Raw genomic sequence first — 17,948 nt, forward strand, 5'->3', positions numbered from 1 at the left:
CGCCCCCTGTTAAAAACAGCAAGGACTATTCTGGACCAATAACAGCAGTGTTACAGAAATAACAATTCAGTTGGCTGCTATAGACAGGGAGAGGGATAAAAGACAATGATTACTGTCCCACTGCAGTTTTCCCATGTTGATCCCGCTTTTACACCCTCCTGTCTTTTGTCCTCTTTCCTCCTTTCCTCCCTGTGCCCGTAATAGCCCCACTGTTTCCTTCAACACATGATCCTTCCTTCCTTCGCTCCCCGCGCTTACCTCGTATCCTCTATCCTCTTGACTCTCTCACTGTTTTACTATTGCCTATCCCAACATCAATCACTATTTACTCTCGTGGCATACACCTGGTAATAGTAGGAAACTTTTATATCTGTCACCATAGCAACCATTGCAAATTTCTTGACAGATACCCTAGTGGAGACAGCACTGAGCTACAAATCAGTGTAACCCAAATTATGCAACAAGCAAAAAACTGGTATTTGGAACACTGGGGTAAAGACACCAAAAAACAAAGTGGACTAAATTGCCTTAGGGCGCTAAAAAAAGACTACTCCAGCAGAGTATCTGTTCTTTGTCAGAGATACAATGCAGAGATGGATCCTGACCAAATACACACCGAGTGACCACACCCTTTCAACAGAAAAAGGCAGACATAAAAACTCATGGTTACCAAATGAAGAATGTGGTCACTGTAAGACAGGAGAGGTGGAGACAGAGATGCACTATGTCCTAAACTTCATAAAATAGTCAAAAATAACAAATGCAGATTTCCACAAATTTTATATAATTATAAAATAACTTCAAGTCACTTACATCCGTACAACATGATATATTCTGTTCCTCTCTCTATCCTGAATATCTAATATCTAAATTTTAGGTTTTAGGTTGAGAATTTCTTCCTCTGCTCTTCAGCCTCACACGGTTCTTTCCACTTTCTCCCTTTTGATACACATTATGAATTAAGAGATGAGGCTTGTGTCAGATTTATTGTCCAGATAGTGTATACTGTAGTGTAATGAAAATTCAGGACTCAAAGAGCATAATCTCATGGCAATGTTTCACACTTATCATGCCATTTAAACATTACATTGCATTAACATTGAAATGGTGGTACAGCAAGGAACAGGTCAGGGTGCCCATAGTTGTCTCAACATCAATAATTTGTCATGGCAAGCTGTACCCTGCAATGAGTTGAAGGGTTTAACTGGAAACCACACTAATCACATCACATTAAATCCTGTCTTTGGTCCACAAAAATCAATTATTGATGAAAGATTTTCCTTATGTGGGGCGACATAGCTCAGGAGGTAAGAGCGGTTGTCTGGCAGTCGGAGGGTTGTTGGTTCAATTCCCCACCCTGGGCAGTCCCTGAGCAAGACACCTAACCCCTAAATGCTCCCAATGAGCTGATTGGTACCTTGCATGGCAGCCTTTCACCGTTGGTGTGTGAGTGTGAGTGTGTGTATGGGTGAATGAGAGGCATCAATTGTAAAGCGCTTTGGATAAATGTGCTATATAAATGCAGTCCATTTACCATTTACCTTAATCATACTCCCAACTGAATCTTCAGAGGAAGGTTTCAAATAATCAATAAAGGGATGCAAATATCTTGGAGTATCTATAGCTCTAGTGTATAAAAACACAGCCTCTCTAGGTTTTATGTTCTGAATCTCTCACAAAAGTTATCATAATATACCTTTAGTTCATTTCTTTACATTTTTAAATACACATACATGGGCCAATTAGGATTGGTTCCATATAGAAATTTTGTAAACAAATTATTTTCGGGATGAGTTGGTTAATGAACACAAAAGACCTGAGCAATTTCTTTGTACAAGTTTGTCTTCTATGTGTGTTATATTTTTAATGTAAAATCTGTTGACTTTGTTCATGTTTGGCAGTTTTTGCCCTTATAGAAGAGGTGGGTGAGAAAGGTGAGTGTTACATTAAATTTAAAGTGAAGCAGTCCACTGTAGCATTATAGACAGCTGTCACTCCCAACATGCTTTGCATTGACTCGGCATAATAATGTGTTGCCCTTTAGGTCCAGACGTCCATGGGAACCATTCTCTCCTTGCTGCTGAGTGGAGGCATGAGGTTCTCCTCAGATAGGAAGCAGAGGGGGAAGTGGACCAGGAGGCCTTTGATTGCTTCCAGTTCCTCTCTAGCACGTTCAGGGTCTGTATCACACAAACGTTCCACTGAAGACAGTTCCTTTAGTGCACGCAGGCTGTGGATAGAGTCGGTGGGCAGACACTGGAAGACCTGGGCAAGAGGGAAAAAATTAGAATCATTTTTATCTTTATTTTATGTCTTGTGTGTTAACTGGAGTCACTGACAAAATGTGTCAAATTGCTTTGTTATCACATTTGTTGTGACAGAGAAAGCCATGAAAGTGATGCAAAATCAGGGATTGGGAAATAGTCTGGAAGAGAGAAAAGAGAAGTACTGGGTTGAGGGGGGAAGAAAGAGGTGGACGATTGACAGCTGGGGACAGTGAGTTGGGAAAAGGGGATGAAGGTGAGATGTGTATTGGTACTGCTTGTGTAGGCGTGTGAAAATCTCTGATAATAAGAAACTCCATTCTCACCTTGTCATAAATCATGGCATTTGATTCGGCAGTCTTGTTCCACACCTCAAAAAACTCATCACTGATTGGGTCCTGGATGTCAATGCAAGGTTCTGAATCTGCTGCCAAGAGGACTCTGGGATAAAGAATAAGTTCATAATGTTAAAGTAGCCATCATACCAATACGATTTCATAGAAGTTACTCAAATGGGTGATGTTACTGCATATTACATATAATGTAGTAGTGTATGCAAAGGATGACAATATATTTAAACCCTGCTCTTAACAAGCAAATATCAATAATACGTGTTAAAGTATAAATGAAAAGGCAAATACTTGAGAAACTATTACACAATATGTACAAATGATCCGTTTTGTAATTGTTACTTCACCATAAATGATATGTAACAAAATCAAAACTGTCCAATACCTGCATAAAATTGCACATTACATTTGTGAGCCTAAATATTTCCAGTACATGATGCATAGTTTGAAATTTCATCTTGAACCCCCCCCCATAGACACCCCCTGACCTGAAGCACTCCATGCGCAGGGCAAGAGTCAAGGGCCCTGCTTGGTACTCCTCGCCCCCCATACGGGACGGCACCCTCTCCGTGTCCTCCACCAGCACTGCCAGCTCACTGTCCCGACTACCCAGCATGCTGCGGTCATTGATATTGGCTGAGCCTGGTGGGGGGCGGGGTTTGAGAAGAGGGGGAGAATTTGAATAGATCAGCGAGTGAGTGGGGTAATTATGGAGACAGAGGAATACAGTATTATGGAAGAGAACAGGAAAAGGCAAAGGATGAGAAATGAGAAATAAAACAAGAGCGGGATAGAAAAAATCAATTTTTTTCACTGCTGATCCCTTTACTGAGTAACATTACCTTACATAATTTGTCCATCACAGAAATTCTGAATATAAATGGATTGGACTGTAAAATTAAAAGTTGCAGAAATAGTATGTAATTCTAGATACAAACATCTGCCTGACAAGAGGGTGTGGTATTGGGCCTTTGTTGCACAAGGTTCAATGTACACAGGTAGCGTGGCCGAGCGGTCTAAGGCGCTGGATTAAGGCTCCAGTCTCTTCGGGGGCGTGGGTTCGAATCCCACCGCTGCCAAGATAATATTATTGTAACGGATTTATATAATAGGTATGGATACCATTGGTTACATTGTAAAATACCCTGTAAAATGTTCGCATTTAAAAACTAAATGCATTGTTAAAGGAATACACGGTACAATGTCATCTTGTCCCTACAACGGATCTTCTCCACCCTAGCTCCCCAGTGGTGGAACAAACTCCCGGTTCCTCTATGAAGTACTCCCTCATTACCTGTTTTCCACCGTGTTCTGAAGATTCATCTCTTCAGACTATACCTGGACTAACTAACTATAACCACTCTGCGGGGCACTCCCAATCTGGGATCATTTTTATCACTTAAAACCCCCTCTTTCATGCTACACATGTACACCCTGTGCTACTTTCATGTTACATGTACCTCCATCCAGCACTTATATTGTACTTTGTATCATTATCTTGATGTTGTAGCTTGTCATGCCTCCTAGTTTGACTTAGCATAGGTTAGGTCAGAGAGTAATGTATACTGTGTGAACTGGATTATGAATAACTGTAACAAAATGAATATTGCACCTTATCGGACCTTTAGTATGCACTTATTGTACGTCGCTTTGGATAAAAGCATCTGCCAAATAAATGTAATGTAACTGTAATGTAATTCAATGAACATACTGTATGAGGACGGTTCAAGAAACAGACAGCAGGGGGTGCAGTACTATAAGATGCCAAGTTTTCAATTATTAAATTATTATCAATTAAAATGATGTATATAATGTAATATACCTGCACATTTGAAATTTACAATTAATCCACCCAGTGTAATGAATGTCTATTATGAAAGAACAGACAACCGAAACAATAATATTAATATCCGGTGATTGTTTCATCACACCTCACCGGTGACCAGTGTTATTCCCTTTTTTACCTGTCACCACTGACTGTGAGCAGAAATTAAATTACTAACCAACGATGTAGCGGCGGTCATCGGCGATGATCATCTTGCTGTGGACGTAGATGAGCTCCGTGACCAGGGACTGAGCCAGCTGGGAGTGAGTGCGCACGCCACACAGGGAGATGTACTGGCTCCACTGGTCCTGCACTGGGAGAGGCGAGAGCGAGAGGGACACGCTGCCATCACTCTGCGACAAACAGTTACAACCAAAGAGGACGCTGGCAGGTAAAAGTCAGGCAACACACACACACACACACACACACACATATACACGTGCACAAATATTCACATACGTGCGCGCGCATGCATGCACGTACACAGGAAATAAAAACTGATGTTGAGTGTGGTGTGACAGACAAACAGTCAATCAGGAAGCCAAAGCAGGAAGGTCACTCACTGTGCTCCTTCAGTCTGGCCAGAATGGAAAAATCCCCTCGGCATATGGTCCTGTAACAAGCACAATCAACAACTGAGCGAGGGGTCAGGCCTACCCACTTACAGAAGCTGCTCCTAACTACATCACCCACTGCTAACTTTTCTTCCTTTCAATGGCTGCCACTCCCCTGGTTTTTGACTCTGTGATAACTCAAGCATTTCCTGATGCCTTTAAAACCTGAATTGTTTTAAACTGCTGACATGTCCATTGTAATTTATTGGTACCAAATACACATTTGTTTTGTAAGAATACAAGGTAAAAAAAATTTGTGCATGACATTTTGTTTGACATTGTTTTTTACTGTAATTGTATTCTATATTGAAAAAATAATAATGTCCTTCAGGGGAGCCTGTACAGTATGTGTGCGTACGTGCGTTTTAAATTAAACTTACCTATAGGTGAAGTGGAGAATGGCCTGGATGGCATTACCTCCCCCTGCACTGATGTCACCCTCGAACCCAGGCAGCAGGGGAATCACCACAAACACCCGGTACTTCTTCTGTTCACTGTGTGTATGACGGCGGTGGGGGGTACATGAATGATGAATGAGAGAGATATAAACCTTCCGTGTAAACTCTGACTGTAATCCTGGTGTTCTCAACCTACTACCCATATAACATGCTGCTGTGAGAAGCAAATGGCTGCCTACTGCAGCAGAGTTGGTCAGTGGAGACCAACTCTGCTGCAGTTAAAATGTAAAAAAAAAAACTGCATGTGAAACAGTATAACAACAACAATGTAAGAGGATATAGCCGGCGGCACAAATTCAGAACTGAATATGTCACTCAAATAAGTGAAAGAGTTGAAAACAATAGTTCTGACATAAACAATGAACACTGTCTAGCGTTGCATGTGTGAAAACATAGTGATAAAAACAGTAACACCACAGAGACCAACCTGTGTGCCCGCAGAATCCTGTTCACTATGGCATCACCAATGCCATTGTGTACATTCTTCCCATCTGCACAGCTGATGAAGAATTGATTCTAAGCAGAGATACATTGACCTTACAACATTGACCGTACCATAAAAATTTGTATCAAACTAAAGTACTTCCTGCTGCTAAAGGCTGCCAGTCCAATAGCAGGTAGTCCTTAGTATCAGTTTGTGTATTACATGATGATTGACACGTTTCAGCCACATTGAGTAATAATGAGCGACAGAGTTTCAGTTTTTCAGTGTTGAGTCTGGTGCCGTGAAATCGGTGGTGTCCGTACCTCAATATAGATGTAGTGCTCACTGTTTTCTATGGTATGGATGTAAGCGTTGTGGATGGAGCTCTCACACGTCCCAGCAGACCAGCGATCCACAGAACGCAGCACCTGAAACAGAAGGCGATATGGGGAGGGAATGTGTCAGGGCAGTGTGAACGCTGGTGGGTCATAACAGGGATGCAGGGTATGTGAGTGAAAGAATGCACAGCTACTTAACAAGATTATACATAGGTTGAGAAGTTACACTGCGACTGTGGTTTTCAAGATGGGGGTTTAAATGCCAGGTTCAATGTTGCTCTTCAACATGTGACGTTTGTAGCATATAATGGCTTCTGTTTAGTACAACCGCAACATTTAACACAGCGCAGCCCACTTTTAAGCACATCGGGAATAATCCAGATGTAGCAATGAAAACCCAAACAACGAATCATTCCCACTGAAATGCGGGTTTAAATACTCAGTATGTAGTAATGAATTTTTCCAATTCTTAAATATTTTTTGACCAGTAACACCGCTTTACAATTGTTGTCAAATCACAAAATGACATGAATGAAAACCCATTTATGTCAGAAAGTTTTAGTTCAGTTTCAGCAGTTCATATGCAGTGTGCTAGAAATTCTCATTCCTCCTTGTTTCGCAGTGCAATACAGCTGCAATTATGTTCATAAAATGTGACTTCGGTTTAGGAATAATTGTCTTTACACAAAGTTACTTGTTCCATTCACACAAATGCAGTTTGCCTCTGTCAATATATCACTTCTAAGAATAACATCAGCCAAAATGAATGCCACTCTTACAAACAAGTTGCACTGTGCACGTTTGTACCAATACAACAAAATGACCTTATGTAACTCACCTTGGAGAGCGAATGTATGTGTGATGTATGCAGAGCACATTTTGACACTGTAATATTAACTGCTGTGTCATTAACAATGTGGGTGCTTACTCTAGGCAACATTTTTTCAACTGTTATACCCTTGAACTAAGAATCCTGTCCTATGCTACTTACCATTGTGCGATTTATGTCCAATTTTCATATAGTGTATTACATTACATTACATTACAGGCATTTAGCAGACGCTCTTATCCAGAGCGACTTACACAACTTTTTTACATAGCACTTTTACATTGTATCCATTTATACAGCTGGATATATACTGAAGCAATGCAGGTTAAGTACCTTGCTCAAGGGTACAACGGCAGTGTCCTTACCCGGGAATCGAACCTGCGACCTTTCGGTTACAAGCGCAGTTCCTTACCCACTGTGCCACACTCCGTCCTGTATATCCTTAATGATCAGAAATGTCCATTTCTCTACCTGCACTGATGCCTGCTTGCTTCCAGGGACCGTGAAGGGCAGACAATCTGCTGTGCTGTTGGATTTTGGAAGCAGACAGGGGTAGAAGTGGTCTTTATACTTGTTCTTGAAGATCTGCCAGGATAAATGAGATCACACAGGAGTGAGTGAGTGACAGTAACATAGTGAGATGGACTGGTAGGATGGAGGAGGAAGTAAGAGGTAAAAAGAGAGGATATTTGTACATAATTTAGTTTTATGGTTGCGCGTCAATTTAACCCAGTTAACCTTGGCCAAAACTTTCAAGGCCATGCTTACTCCCCCTAAGTTCCTATCCAGGATGCAACCAAGGTAGTTAACAGAGGACTTAAACGACAGACTCCGGCTCCTAATTTTATATCCAGTTCAGAATCCTTACTTAGCCTAGCTTTTGAACCAAACAAGACAGACTCAGTCTTGCCTAAGTGTAGTAGAAGCCTATTATCTGATAACCAAGACCTTATCCAACATAGCTCATCAACTAGTATTTCCTGTATCCTGTCTTTATCTTTGTGTGACACTAGAATAGCTGAATTGTCAGCACAGAAAAACAAAGAGCAAGTGCATGCTGCTTTCATTTATATTCAGGAAAAAAAGCAAACGACCCAACAGAGTGCCTTTGGGCATCCTGCGGGTGATGGGCTTAGCCTTGGATAACTACCCACTAACCTCTACCTACTGACCCCTTCCTGACAATTAAAAAGCCAGCCAGCTGAGAGGTACGCCACCCATACCAAGGGCCCTTAACTTGGATACAAGGATTCTATGATCGATTGCGTCAGAGGCCTTTTGCAGGTCCTGTAAAACTACGGTAGACCACACATTTTGTCTTCATCTATTTCCCTCCTTATGAAATCTGTGAGATATAAGACACGTGTCTGTGTAGCAGGACTTCCTAAAACCAGATTATAGATCATAAATTTGATCAACTTTCTCAGAAACCTTGGAAATAAAAATCGATACTGGCCTATAATTACTTGGCTCGGTACAGCTCCCCTTCTTAAAGATGTGAATGACTTAAGCATGTTTATAATCAGCAGGTCCTTGGAATTTATCTAAAGACAGATTGACCACATTAGTTATATAGGGAGCAATTAAAACAGATGAGTCTCTTAAGAATCTGCCACTAATGCCATTAAGTTCAGTGGCTTTTTTAATATTTAGCTCAACCAGCATCTTAGTCACCTTTTCAACTGTAACCTTGCTAAAGGAGAAAGAGCCAGCTTTAACACCTAAATTGCTGTAGTATTTGAAGACAAGGTTTTCACAGTACTCTTGTGTTGTGTGCCAATTTGGAGACAAGCTTATTAGCCACAGAGCTAAAAGAAGTTTAAAATCTTAGCAACTCTGTTCTTATCAAACTCAGTGCCGCCATCAGCGCTTATGCCTTTCTTGCACTCCGTACCCTTGGTGAATAATTTTTCCCCCACAGCCCAGATCCTTCATTGCTTTCCATAAACTTCTGGGGTCCCTAACGTTTTCCTTGGTTATTTCCAAATAGTAATCCTGCTTTGCTGCCCTGATTATTTTCTGTGTTAAATTTCTATATTCCTTAAAACATTCAAAATCAATTTGCTCCAGGGACTGTCTACATTTAACCAAAGAGTCCTACAGTTCTATCATCTGCAAGATATTTAGATCAAACCATGGGTTAGTTCATTGTGTAACTCTAATTTGCCTGAATGGGGCCTCTGCGTTCAAAACCTGTTGGAACAAGTATAGTATTTGAAAGCTACCCACGCTTCAGCCACATCTCTAGCATGAAAGACATGAGGCATATCCACCTTTTCCAGGTGGAACCTGATTATATCCACATAGTAGCTTTTCAGAGAGTGAACTTAAATAGACTTATTCCCAAAAAATCCTTTTGGTGCAGTAGGTAAGAAAGTGGTCACTAATTGCATAGTTAACCACACCACTGTGCAATGCATTTATTTTATCAGACACAAGAATAAGATCAACCACACTCTGTGATTTTTCACATACTTGGGTTTGTTTAGCAATCATTTGAGCTAAGTCAATCTATTTAGACATTTGTAAAAGTACTGTAAGTACGACCTGATACATTGGTGACAACAGTATTAAAATGCAATGATATACACTCCTTCTCTGTGCCACCGCAGTTGGAGAGTGGAGCTATGATTATGTTGTGATCGGACTATAACACACCCAAAACAGCACAGATTTTGTTTTAAGAAGGCAGATGTCAATCAGAGAAGATTTCATTATTGTCTTCCAGAGCAGATCTGATAATAAAATGATTGTCTGCACAAATAAAAGCACAGACTCCACCCCCATTGTGGTTTCACCTTTCGGGTGACTAACTGTCTATGTCTTTATCACAATCATTGATTGAGCAATCTAACCACATTTCATTGAAGCAAAACAACCCCACCTTAGATATGCCAACCAGGGAGCGAATTTCATCAATCTTCAGTGGCAAGCTCCTTACACTTTGTTCCACAAAAGCGTAGACTTTGCCACCAAAAACTCTGAATAATTCATGCCTTACTTTACTCCAAGTACCGCAACTGCTTAAATCAGGCAATGCGCATTGAGCTTTGGTGTTACCCAGAGCTCCCAGGTCTGTTAAAGCTTTGACCTCTGACCTTTGTGAAATTCCATCTCTGGATGAAATGGCGGGCAAGGTCTCTGGCTGCCTTCCCGTGGTGCGCGGTGGCCAGGTCACGCCAAGGCATGCGAGGCACCTGGGTCCGGTCGATGTTGTCTGAGAGAGACAAAGACAATGAAATTTTTCAGGATTAGTCATATTCCGATTACATACAGTAAATAATGCATAAATTTAAATGCATAATTTAAATATACCATTAGCATATCAATTAACTTGATAGTCGGGAAAAAACATTTGGGTAAATACAGAAAAATACTCTGTCAAAGTGTCAAATCTAAAATGAAACATGCCAGTGGGGTACAGAGCAATTTCACCGGGATTGAGCATTATGACAGGCAATTTCAGGTTGATACATTGAAATGATGTTGCCTGTGAAATGGCATAACAGGTTAAACTCTCCCTGCTTTCCGGTTCTCACACTGGTGTCAGAAGGTTAGCGTGCCTGTTGGTGGTGGTACAATGCAATGTGGATCAAACAGCTATTGGCCAGATGGACAGTGGTATGAGGACATGCACAGAAGGCATGCACAGTAAAAGGGGAAGACAAGAGGACATTACCCTATAATTATACACAAATGACCCAAATGTCCCACCTATGGCACAAGGGATCCAGGTTTTATTCACAATAGCTACAACAGATAAGTCACTATTATTACAATTCCACTTTAATGTGGCATGTGGCATATCCACACAGAACACCCTGTGAAATAGCAACTATAGAAACATTAAATCTATTAGTTCCCAAAACAAAGGTTCCTAGATTTAAAGAGGTGATACTTTATCAATGAAAAACACAATTTCTGACTAAGATTCAAAATGCTTGTAGGCATCTGTGAGTATATGTGTTCACACGTGTGTACCCTCAAATGGGTGGTCCAGATGGACCCAGTCCTTATTGATGAAGTTGCTGTAGTCTTTGCCCAGCCACAGTTGAGTGTTGCCTGTCAGATCCCCTGGGCCACTTGGTTTCACTTCTGTTTCCAGGGGCTGACTGGCTGGCTCATGAGAACCCTGGTCAACCACGTCACCAGCCTAGAGGGAACAGGAGCATGATGCTTATGTGCATATGTGAGCGTGTTTCTGTGTTTGTGTGTGTGTGCATGTGATACAATTATGCCAAAACCAAGCCAGTGAACATTTTGCACTTAAAGTTACAACCTTACATTGATTAAAAAAAATGTTCCACAGCTACAACATGTTTGTACAACAATTTAAATTATGGGCAAATCTGCTTAGCTAGACCAGGAAGAAATGCAAAGTGTCAGGTCTTCCCAGTGTTCAAAGGAGGGTCTGCTATTACCTCAGGCCCCGCCTCCTGGATTTTATGGGGTGTCGGTGCAGCACCCAGGTCTGATAGCCGGTAGTGACTGTCGTCCCACCTCCCATAGGCCAGGTCAATCCCGCCCACAAAGGCCACTGTTTGGTCAATGGCCACCATCTTCTCATGGTGCGCCCAAAGGAAGATGATGGCGGAGACGTGGTCTGGATGACGCATGACCTGAGAGAGAACAGACCAGAGAAGGAAGAGAGGAAAAGAGTTGAAAAAAGAAGAGTGGGTATCAAAGCAGAAGGGTACCAACAACACAGGGAGAGAAGTGACAGATGAAAAACATTGAATAATAATACTTTTGGTCCCATTTAATTTTTCCCCCAGTTCGGAATTCCAGTGGCAATTTTATGATTGGCCACAGGTGGCACTGGCATGGTCCTGATTCACTGCACTTGGATCCAGGGCTTCAACTGGATGCATCAGTAAGAGCCCAAACACGAGTGGTCAATAAGGTCTGTGTGGTGATTCCTGGAATAACATTGTAGAATGTATCTCTGTCATAAATTAATGACAGGTGCGATGACAAGAGTTTTGGAAAAATAACATTTGGTGCACCCAGCAGGGAGACAGAAGGTTTGTTCAATGGTAATGCATTGTGGGTTTCTGACCTTGATGTTGGGGTGCCTGTTCATGAGGGTCCTTTTGCTGTAGTCACTGTTGATGCCCAGGGCCAGCTCCACTTCCTTGTACAGCAGCACACAGACCTTCACACCCTGATCCTGCAGGGGGCAGCAGAGAGACAGGAATGAGGGAGGAGACAGAAAGGGGGCGGGGAGCAGAAGAAGGTGGGGGAGGACAGAAATACCTTCAAGAAAGCTGTCAAGGAGAGGGATCAGATGCCAAAGAAATTCAGAGAAAGAAGGACAAAGCCTAATTGTTCCTTACTGCTTTGCGTTTGAGGATTTCGTCCAGGCGCCAATAGTTGTCTGTGGCAGGCCTCTTCAGGTAAATCTCAGGGCTGAGCCTAAAAGAAGGAGGAGCAGGCTGTGACCAAGAGACACGCTCAGCTAACCTGGCAACAAGGTGACATCAGCACAGTTTTCCTAGGCAAAACCAGAATATCTTTTAAATCAGAAAGGCTATCTAAATTACACCTGAAGTGTGACTTGCCTTAGACACAAGCATTTTGTCTTGGATACCCCTCAAAAATCAACATTTTACAACTAAGATTTCAATTTTTATGATGAATCAAAGCTATAAATGTGTTAGGCTTGCTGTAAATGGACTATGATGGACTATAACATGGAAAAGACTACATTGCAATAATGCAGTATTTCACCATGGCAGTCTCTACATGCTTTTAATAGAAAATGGGGGAAATAACGACTTGTAGGATGTTAACACACAACACCCATTCAAAGCTCATGCATTAGAGAGGTGAAATCTGATTAAAGCATGAGAAAATTAAGGAATCTCTGTCCTCCATTGCAAAACAGGCACAATTTCAGCTGTAACCGTAATAAATTATCAGGAAGGCTGGGAATTAAAAAACTTTTAGGTAAGAAGTAATAGAAAACTAAACCTAAAGTTATTTCCTAGGAAATGAGAAGTCCAAACTTATATGGATGAGCTTTACCTAATACTGTTTATTTTGGGTGTATAACCTCATACATGCCTGTCAGTCAGAACAAATCACTGCCCTCAATGAGTCATGTTCAGATATCTCACCAACATTTATTAGTAGTTGTAATAAAAGGACACGCAACACAATATGCATATTGCGGTACACAGTGTATGTGATATAAATACAGTCTTATAGTATACAACAGTAGTAAATGTAATATAATGGACTAACCACCAGTCTGTGATGAAGATTTCCTCTTTGGCCTGCTCCAGAGCATCAGCTAAGTCTGAAAAGTAGCCACTGCCATTCACATACCTGTCTCAAAACAAAGGCCTATCATTCAGCATCGCTTAACATGCACATTAATCCCAATATATAAGTGCATGTACGCATCATCAAACTTTATTGTTCTATGAAGTAACATTATGATTACAATTTATACAAGTGAGATCTAGACTTACAGCAATGAGGTGAGTATGATCAATAAAACTACAGGAGCAGTGGAAAGCACATGCAACTACACTACCAAGGAAAAAGCCACACTGGGCGCTGCTACAGATTTAAATAGTCTGATCTACATAAATTTCACTGCCATATTGACTGACTTCTATGCAAATGGAGCTCAACACGTGCCAAAAACAAATGTGAACAAATCCAGCCCTTAATTTGTGCATTCAGGGATAATTTGGTACCAAGACCCATTTTTTGAGTCTTTAAAAGATTGAGCTCACCAAGATGAGGTGTAGCCGCAAAAGTAAAACTAATACAGCACAGAAGAAAAATGCTGGCGTGACCCTTGCTAAAAAAATATGTTATGAAGGGTGGGCTGACGGCCAAAATGTTGGTCCTCAAATCAGATAAAGCACAACTACTTGATTTACATCGATATTTTAGCAGCCCAAAGAGTACATTCCCAGGATAGAAATAGACAGAACTACTACTCTGAACCTCATCCCTCGTGACAACCCTGCTCCCCATATGCCCCTCCCCTCATCAAAACTGCAACTGATCTCCCCATCTCACCACTTGGTGAGTGTGTTCTCCCGGGGTGGGGCAAACCCCTGGAATCTGTGTGTCTGCAGGAAGTCACATGGTTCTGCCAGCCTGCGGATCTCATGGCTCCACCACTGGGCCTGTCTGTAACTGCTGCACTTAATGACCAGGTTTCTGCAGATAGACACACACACATAGACATATGAGCACACATCTACATACTCACACAGATGCAGATACAAGTGAGCGGACAAACACACACACACATACACACACACACACACAGGGACATGTGGACAAGAGCACACAAATACACACAATTGCACAAACAGGAATGCATCCATAAATAAATGCACACACATGCATACACACAGTAACACATACACACAAAATCACGTAACCCATCCACAAGCATAAACACGGACAACCATATGTGTCAGTTTGCCTCTGGCTCAGTCTGTGCAGTGGCCTAATTATTGTGTCACTGCATCAGGGCCCATCTGTCGCCTCACCGTGTAAAGTTCTGGATGCACACGCCGTACTTGGTGTCCGTGTAGCAGCGGCCCACTTGGACCTTGAGCTCCGGGTCGAAGAGCAGCACAAATGAGATTTCTCCCGCCTCCCTCTTCATGTAAAGCAGGAAGGAGTCTTTGGCCACGAGCCAGCGCCGTGACCACCGATAGCAGAACTGGTGGTGTCCGATGCAGTTCAGGCCCTGGATCCGATGACCACCTGACCTCTTCAGGATGAAGCCCTCCCTGACACAAACACTTTGTCTTACTCCTACTGTACACACACACACACACACACACACATCTTCCTAGAAGATTTAAATAAAATCCAGAAGTCGGCAAAAACCTGGCAAATTAAATTTAATACAGCCAAATGTAATGTTCTGCATATGGCAAATAAAAACTTTAGTCAGGATTACTTTATGGGAGGAACAAAACTGGAATGTGCTGAATTTGAAAAAAAAAACTTGGGAGTAACGGTTGATCAAAGCCTTTGTGGTTCTAGGCACTGTGTTGTAGCAGTAACAACAGGCCAACAGGGTGCTGGGATATATAGCATACACATACATCACACCCATGGTTCAATGCTCAAGCATGTTCCAGCACAGACCAGTTTGAATGCTCAAAAACAGATTTTATAGATGCACTTACAAACCCTTGGGCCCAAGATCTTTGATGAAGGAAAGCAGACTGACATCCAGAAACTCCAGCTGAAAGCACAACACAGGCACTGTGAAGATCAGAGAGGGGGTGGCAGAAAGTTTGCAGGTTTGATTCCCAACTGGGACACTGGACTTCCTTTGTACCCTAGAGCAAAGTACATAACCTGAATGGTTTCCGCTGTATAAATCGGTATGTAAAAATTTAAGTCTCCTACGCATCATATGCATATAGCCACTCAACTACGCACACATTTTGCACCATTATGTATTACAATAATTAACACACTACAATTAACTACATTCATTTTGACTTAACAAAACAGAACATCAACAATCCTGCTTATACTATCTCTGCAAGCATACCACACCGGGTTAACCTTTGTATGTGGCTGGGTGCTGACCCATAGGTATCATCTTTAGTCAGCACACCACCACCAAAGATATCAACTTGTTGCACATGACATCAGCTTCACAACAATACAAAACATGATTGCATTGTATTATGGAGAACCTAAGGTTCACATAATGCTGATCCAGTAGGATGTTTTGCAACTGAGCACTGTCTTTATCACACGTGCTGACTCCCTGTCAGCACAGTAAACAGTGCTGAAAAGGGCCAGACTTCTGTAAACCGCCTTACAAGGTCTTCAGGGAAAGACATAACAATTAAATCTTTGCAGAAGTGATCTTCGACATATTTGACTGCAAGTCCCATAATACTATAGTTCAATAAATAATTGGAAGTGTGGCAGAAGAGTCAATTCATAAATATAACTAAGGTGGGAATACATGAAGGAAATCTTTTGTGAAAAGGTATGTAAATCACAATGATAGGTCACAACGCACAACAGAAATGTGACAGTTTGAATAGGTTGTAGCAAAGGAAAGACAATAGCAAATAAGAAGCTAAAAGAATACATTTTATCAATCATTAAACAAAATGTAATTAGTAATGCAACTTCAAATATTATACATAATGGAGTTGTAACAAAATGTTGTCATATCAAAAGATACTGGGATTAGAGCACATATTTACTGGTGGGTTTCAACAGCACTGATACTCTTGGTATTTCAACAGTACTGAAAAATATCACCACAAAAATACACTTGTGGATGTTTTCACACTTGGTGAGTCAGACCCCTCTGAAACTAACCACTGACCATTACAGGAAGTTGTCTGAGCGCAGTGCGTTGTGATCACAAAGTGGCTCCAGTCCTCTTCACGCTTTACTGGACACTTTAATAGCTTGATACTTGCCATACATTGATTCTACCCAGCTGCAGTGACTTCTGCAATGCGCGGCAATTTTACGTGCTAAAGGAATGTGTACTTAAAGTTAGGTAGGCGTTTGCACCATTATTACAAAAGATTGCAGTGCATTTGAATCTTCTTTCTGTTAATGAGTACTTCTGTACCACTTACGTCACCCACTGATTATGAGTACTTTTCTTTAAGATGGCCTCTGCAGATGTGTTTGTCATTTGGTAGTGCTACGTTTTGAGGAAGCTGATGCAAGAAGAGCACAAGTTTTTTCTGGACTACACCATCCCACAAACACCACCAGCAAGCATTCTGCTATTTCTTTTCAGCCCGGTACACTCAGAAGTCAGGCCAGACAAATCAGGGACAGTTTGTGTCACTGCCAAGTCAGTGTATCTCACACGGTTAGTGGACGACTGGACTTCATGTCCCAACTGCGCAATCTCTGGCTCCAATTTGTACAACAAAATTGGGGGTGGAGCCCAGAAACTGCACTTCCCAGGCTTCAAAACGTTTGTCACCAACCCCATGGGGAGTCAATGGATGATGTCACAGTGACTTAGTCCATATTTCTATACAATGTGTGGTGAAAGAGCCTAAAACAGGTGTCAGTTAGTAATGGTAAATGGACTGCATTTATATAGCGCTTTTATCCAAAGCGCTTTACAATTGATGCCTCTCATTCGCCAGAGCAGTTGGGGGTTAGGGGTTAGGGGTTAGGTGTCTTGCTCAAGGACACTTCGACATGCCCAGGGCGGGGCTTGAACCGGCAACCCTCCGACTGCCAGACAATCGGTCTTACCTCCTGAGCTATGTCGCCCCCAATGTAATAGAGTATAGCAATTATGGCATAGACACTCACCATGCCATGGTAGTTCCGGCAGAAGTTGTTTTCTAGCAGGTTGCTCAGGTATTCCTCCAGGTATTTCTGCAGCAGAACAAAGGGATCAGCCTAGAACACCTGAACCTCAGGTACATACATAAGTACACACACAAGACACTTGCAGAAGGCCATATAGGCAAGAACAATTATTTCCAGTTCCACTGTTGCACTGATAAATAATTAATTTCCACATAACCGCATGTTCCTGTACTAATTTGGCAACAACATGCAGGAGGGTGTGGGTTTCGAGGCATATATGTGTGCATATGTAGCCATACATGTGTCTGTGCTGGTCATGTTTTGTATCCAAAGTCATGTGTGTGTACACAGGCATGTATACATATACTACATTTGTGTGTATAGGCATGCATGTGTGCGTGCATGTGTGTGTGTGTGCGCCTGTTTGTTGTATGTGTGCATGTGTATTTGTGTATGTGCATGCATGCCTGCATGCGCACCCATTCATGTGTGTGCATGTGTGCGTGCATGTGTGTACTGTATGTGTGTCTTTGTGTGTGTA

The 17,948-nt window shown here is 41.8% G+C and overlaps 1 protein-coding gene and 1 non-coding gene across 4 annotated transcripts in view; one reads left to right on the top strand and one right to left on the bottom strand.

The window, feature by feature from the left end:
* Nucleotides 1–763: 763 nt before the first annotated feature.
* LOC118223653 (phospholipase D1-like) overlaps nucleotides 764–17,948 on the bottom strand; it is a 24,370-nt gene continuing 7,185 nt past the window's right edge. For all 3 annotated transcript variants that reach the window (XM_035410477.1, XM_035410476.1, XM_035410478.1), the window contains 19 exons: nucleotides 17,408–17,473; nucleotides 15,274–15,332; nucleotides 14,623–14,868; nucleotides 14,141–14,284; nucleotides 13,349–13,432; nucleotides 12,439–12,517; nucleotides 12,162–12,272; nucleotides 11,524–11,721; nucleotides 11,084–11,255; nucleotides 10,201–10,319; nucleotides 7,574–7,687; nucleotides 6,259–6,363; nucleotides 5,939–6,027; nucleotides 5,434–5,547; nucleotides 5,003–5,052; nucleotides 4,618–4,752; nucleotides 3,103–3,256; nucleotides 2,591–2,705; nucleotides 764–2,265 (listed from right to left, as the gene is read on the bottom strand). In XM_035410477.1, the coding sequence (XP_035266368.1) occupies nucleotides 2,041–2,265; nucleotides 2,591–2,705; nucleotides 3,103–3,256; nucleotides 4,618–4,752; nucleotides 5,003–5,052; nucleotides 5,434–5,547; nucleotides 5,939–6,027; nucleotides 6,259–6,363; nucleotides 7,574–7,687; nucleotides 10,201–10,319; nucleotides 11,084–11,255; nucleotides 11,524–11,721; nucleotides 12,162–12,272; nucleotides 12,439–12,517; nucleotides 13,349–13,432; nucleotides 14,141–14,284; nucleotides 14,623–14,868; nucleotides 15,274–15,332; nucleotides 17,408–17,473 (2,379 nt within the window). In that variant the 3' untranslated portion in view covers nucleotides 764–2,040. The remainder of the gene's footprint in view (nucleotides 2,266–2,590; nucleotides 2,706–3,102; nucleotides 3,257–4,617; nucleotides 4,753–5,002; nucleotides 5,053–5,433; nucleotides 5,548–5,938; nucleotides 6,028–6,258; nucleotides 6,364–7,573; nucleotides 7,688–10,200; nucleotides 10,320–11,083; nucleotides 11,256–11,523; nucleotides 11,722–12,161; nucleotides 12,273–12,438; nucleotides 12,518–13,348; nucleotides 13,433–14,140; nucleotides 14,285–14,622; nucleotides 14,869–15,273; nucleotides 15,333–17,407; nucleotides 17,474–17,948) is intronic.
* On the top strand, nucleotides 3,612–3,693 carry trnal-aag. Its single transcript has one exon. It is a non-coding gene; the product is annotated as a tRNA-Leu (tRNA).

The sequence above is a fragment of the Anguilla anguilla genome, chromosome 3, assembly GCF_013347855.1.
Source record: "Anguilla anguilla isolate fAngAng1 chromosome 3, fAngAng1.pri, whole genome shotgun sequence".
Classification (NCBI taxonomy): domain Eukaryota; kingdom Metazoa; phylum Chordata; class Actinopteri; order Anguilliformes; family Anguillidae; genus Anguilla; species Anguilla anguilla.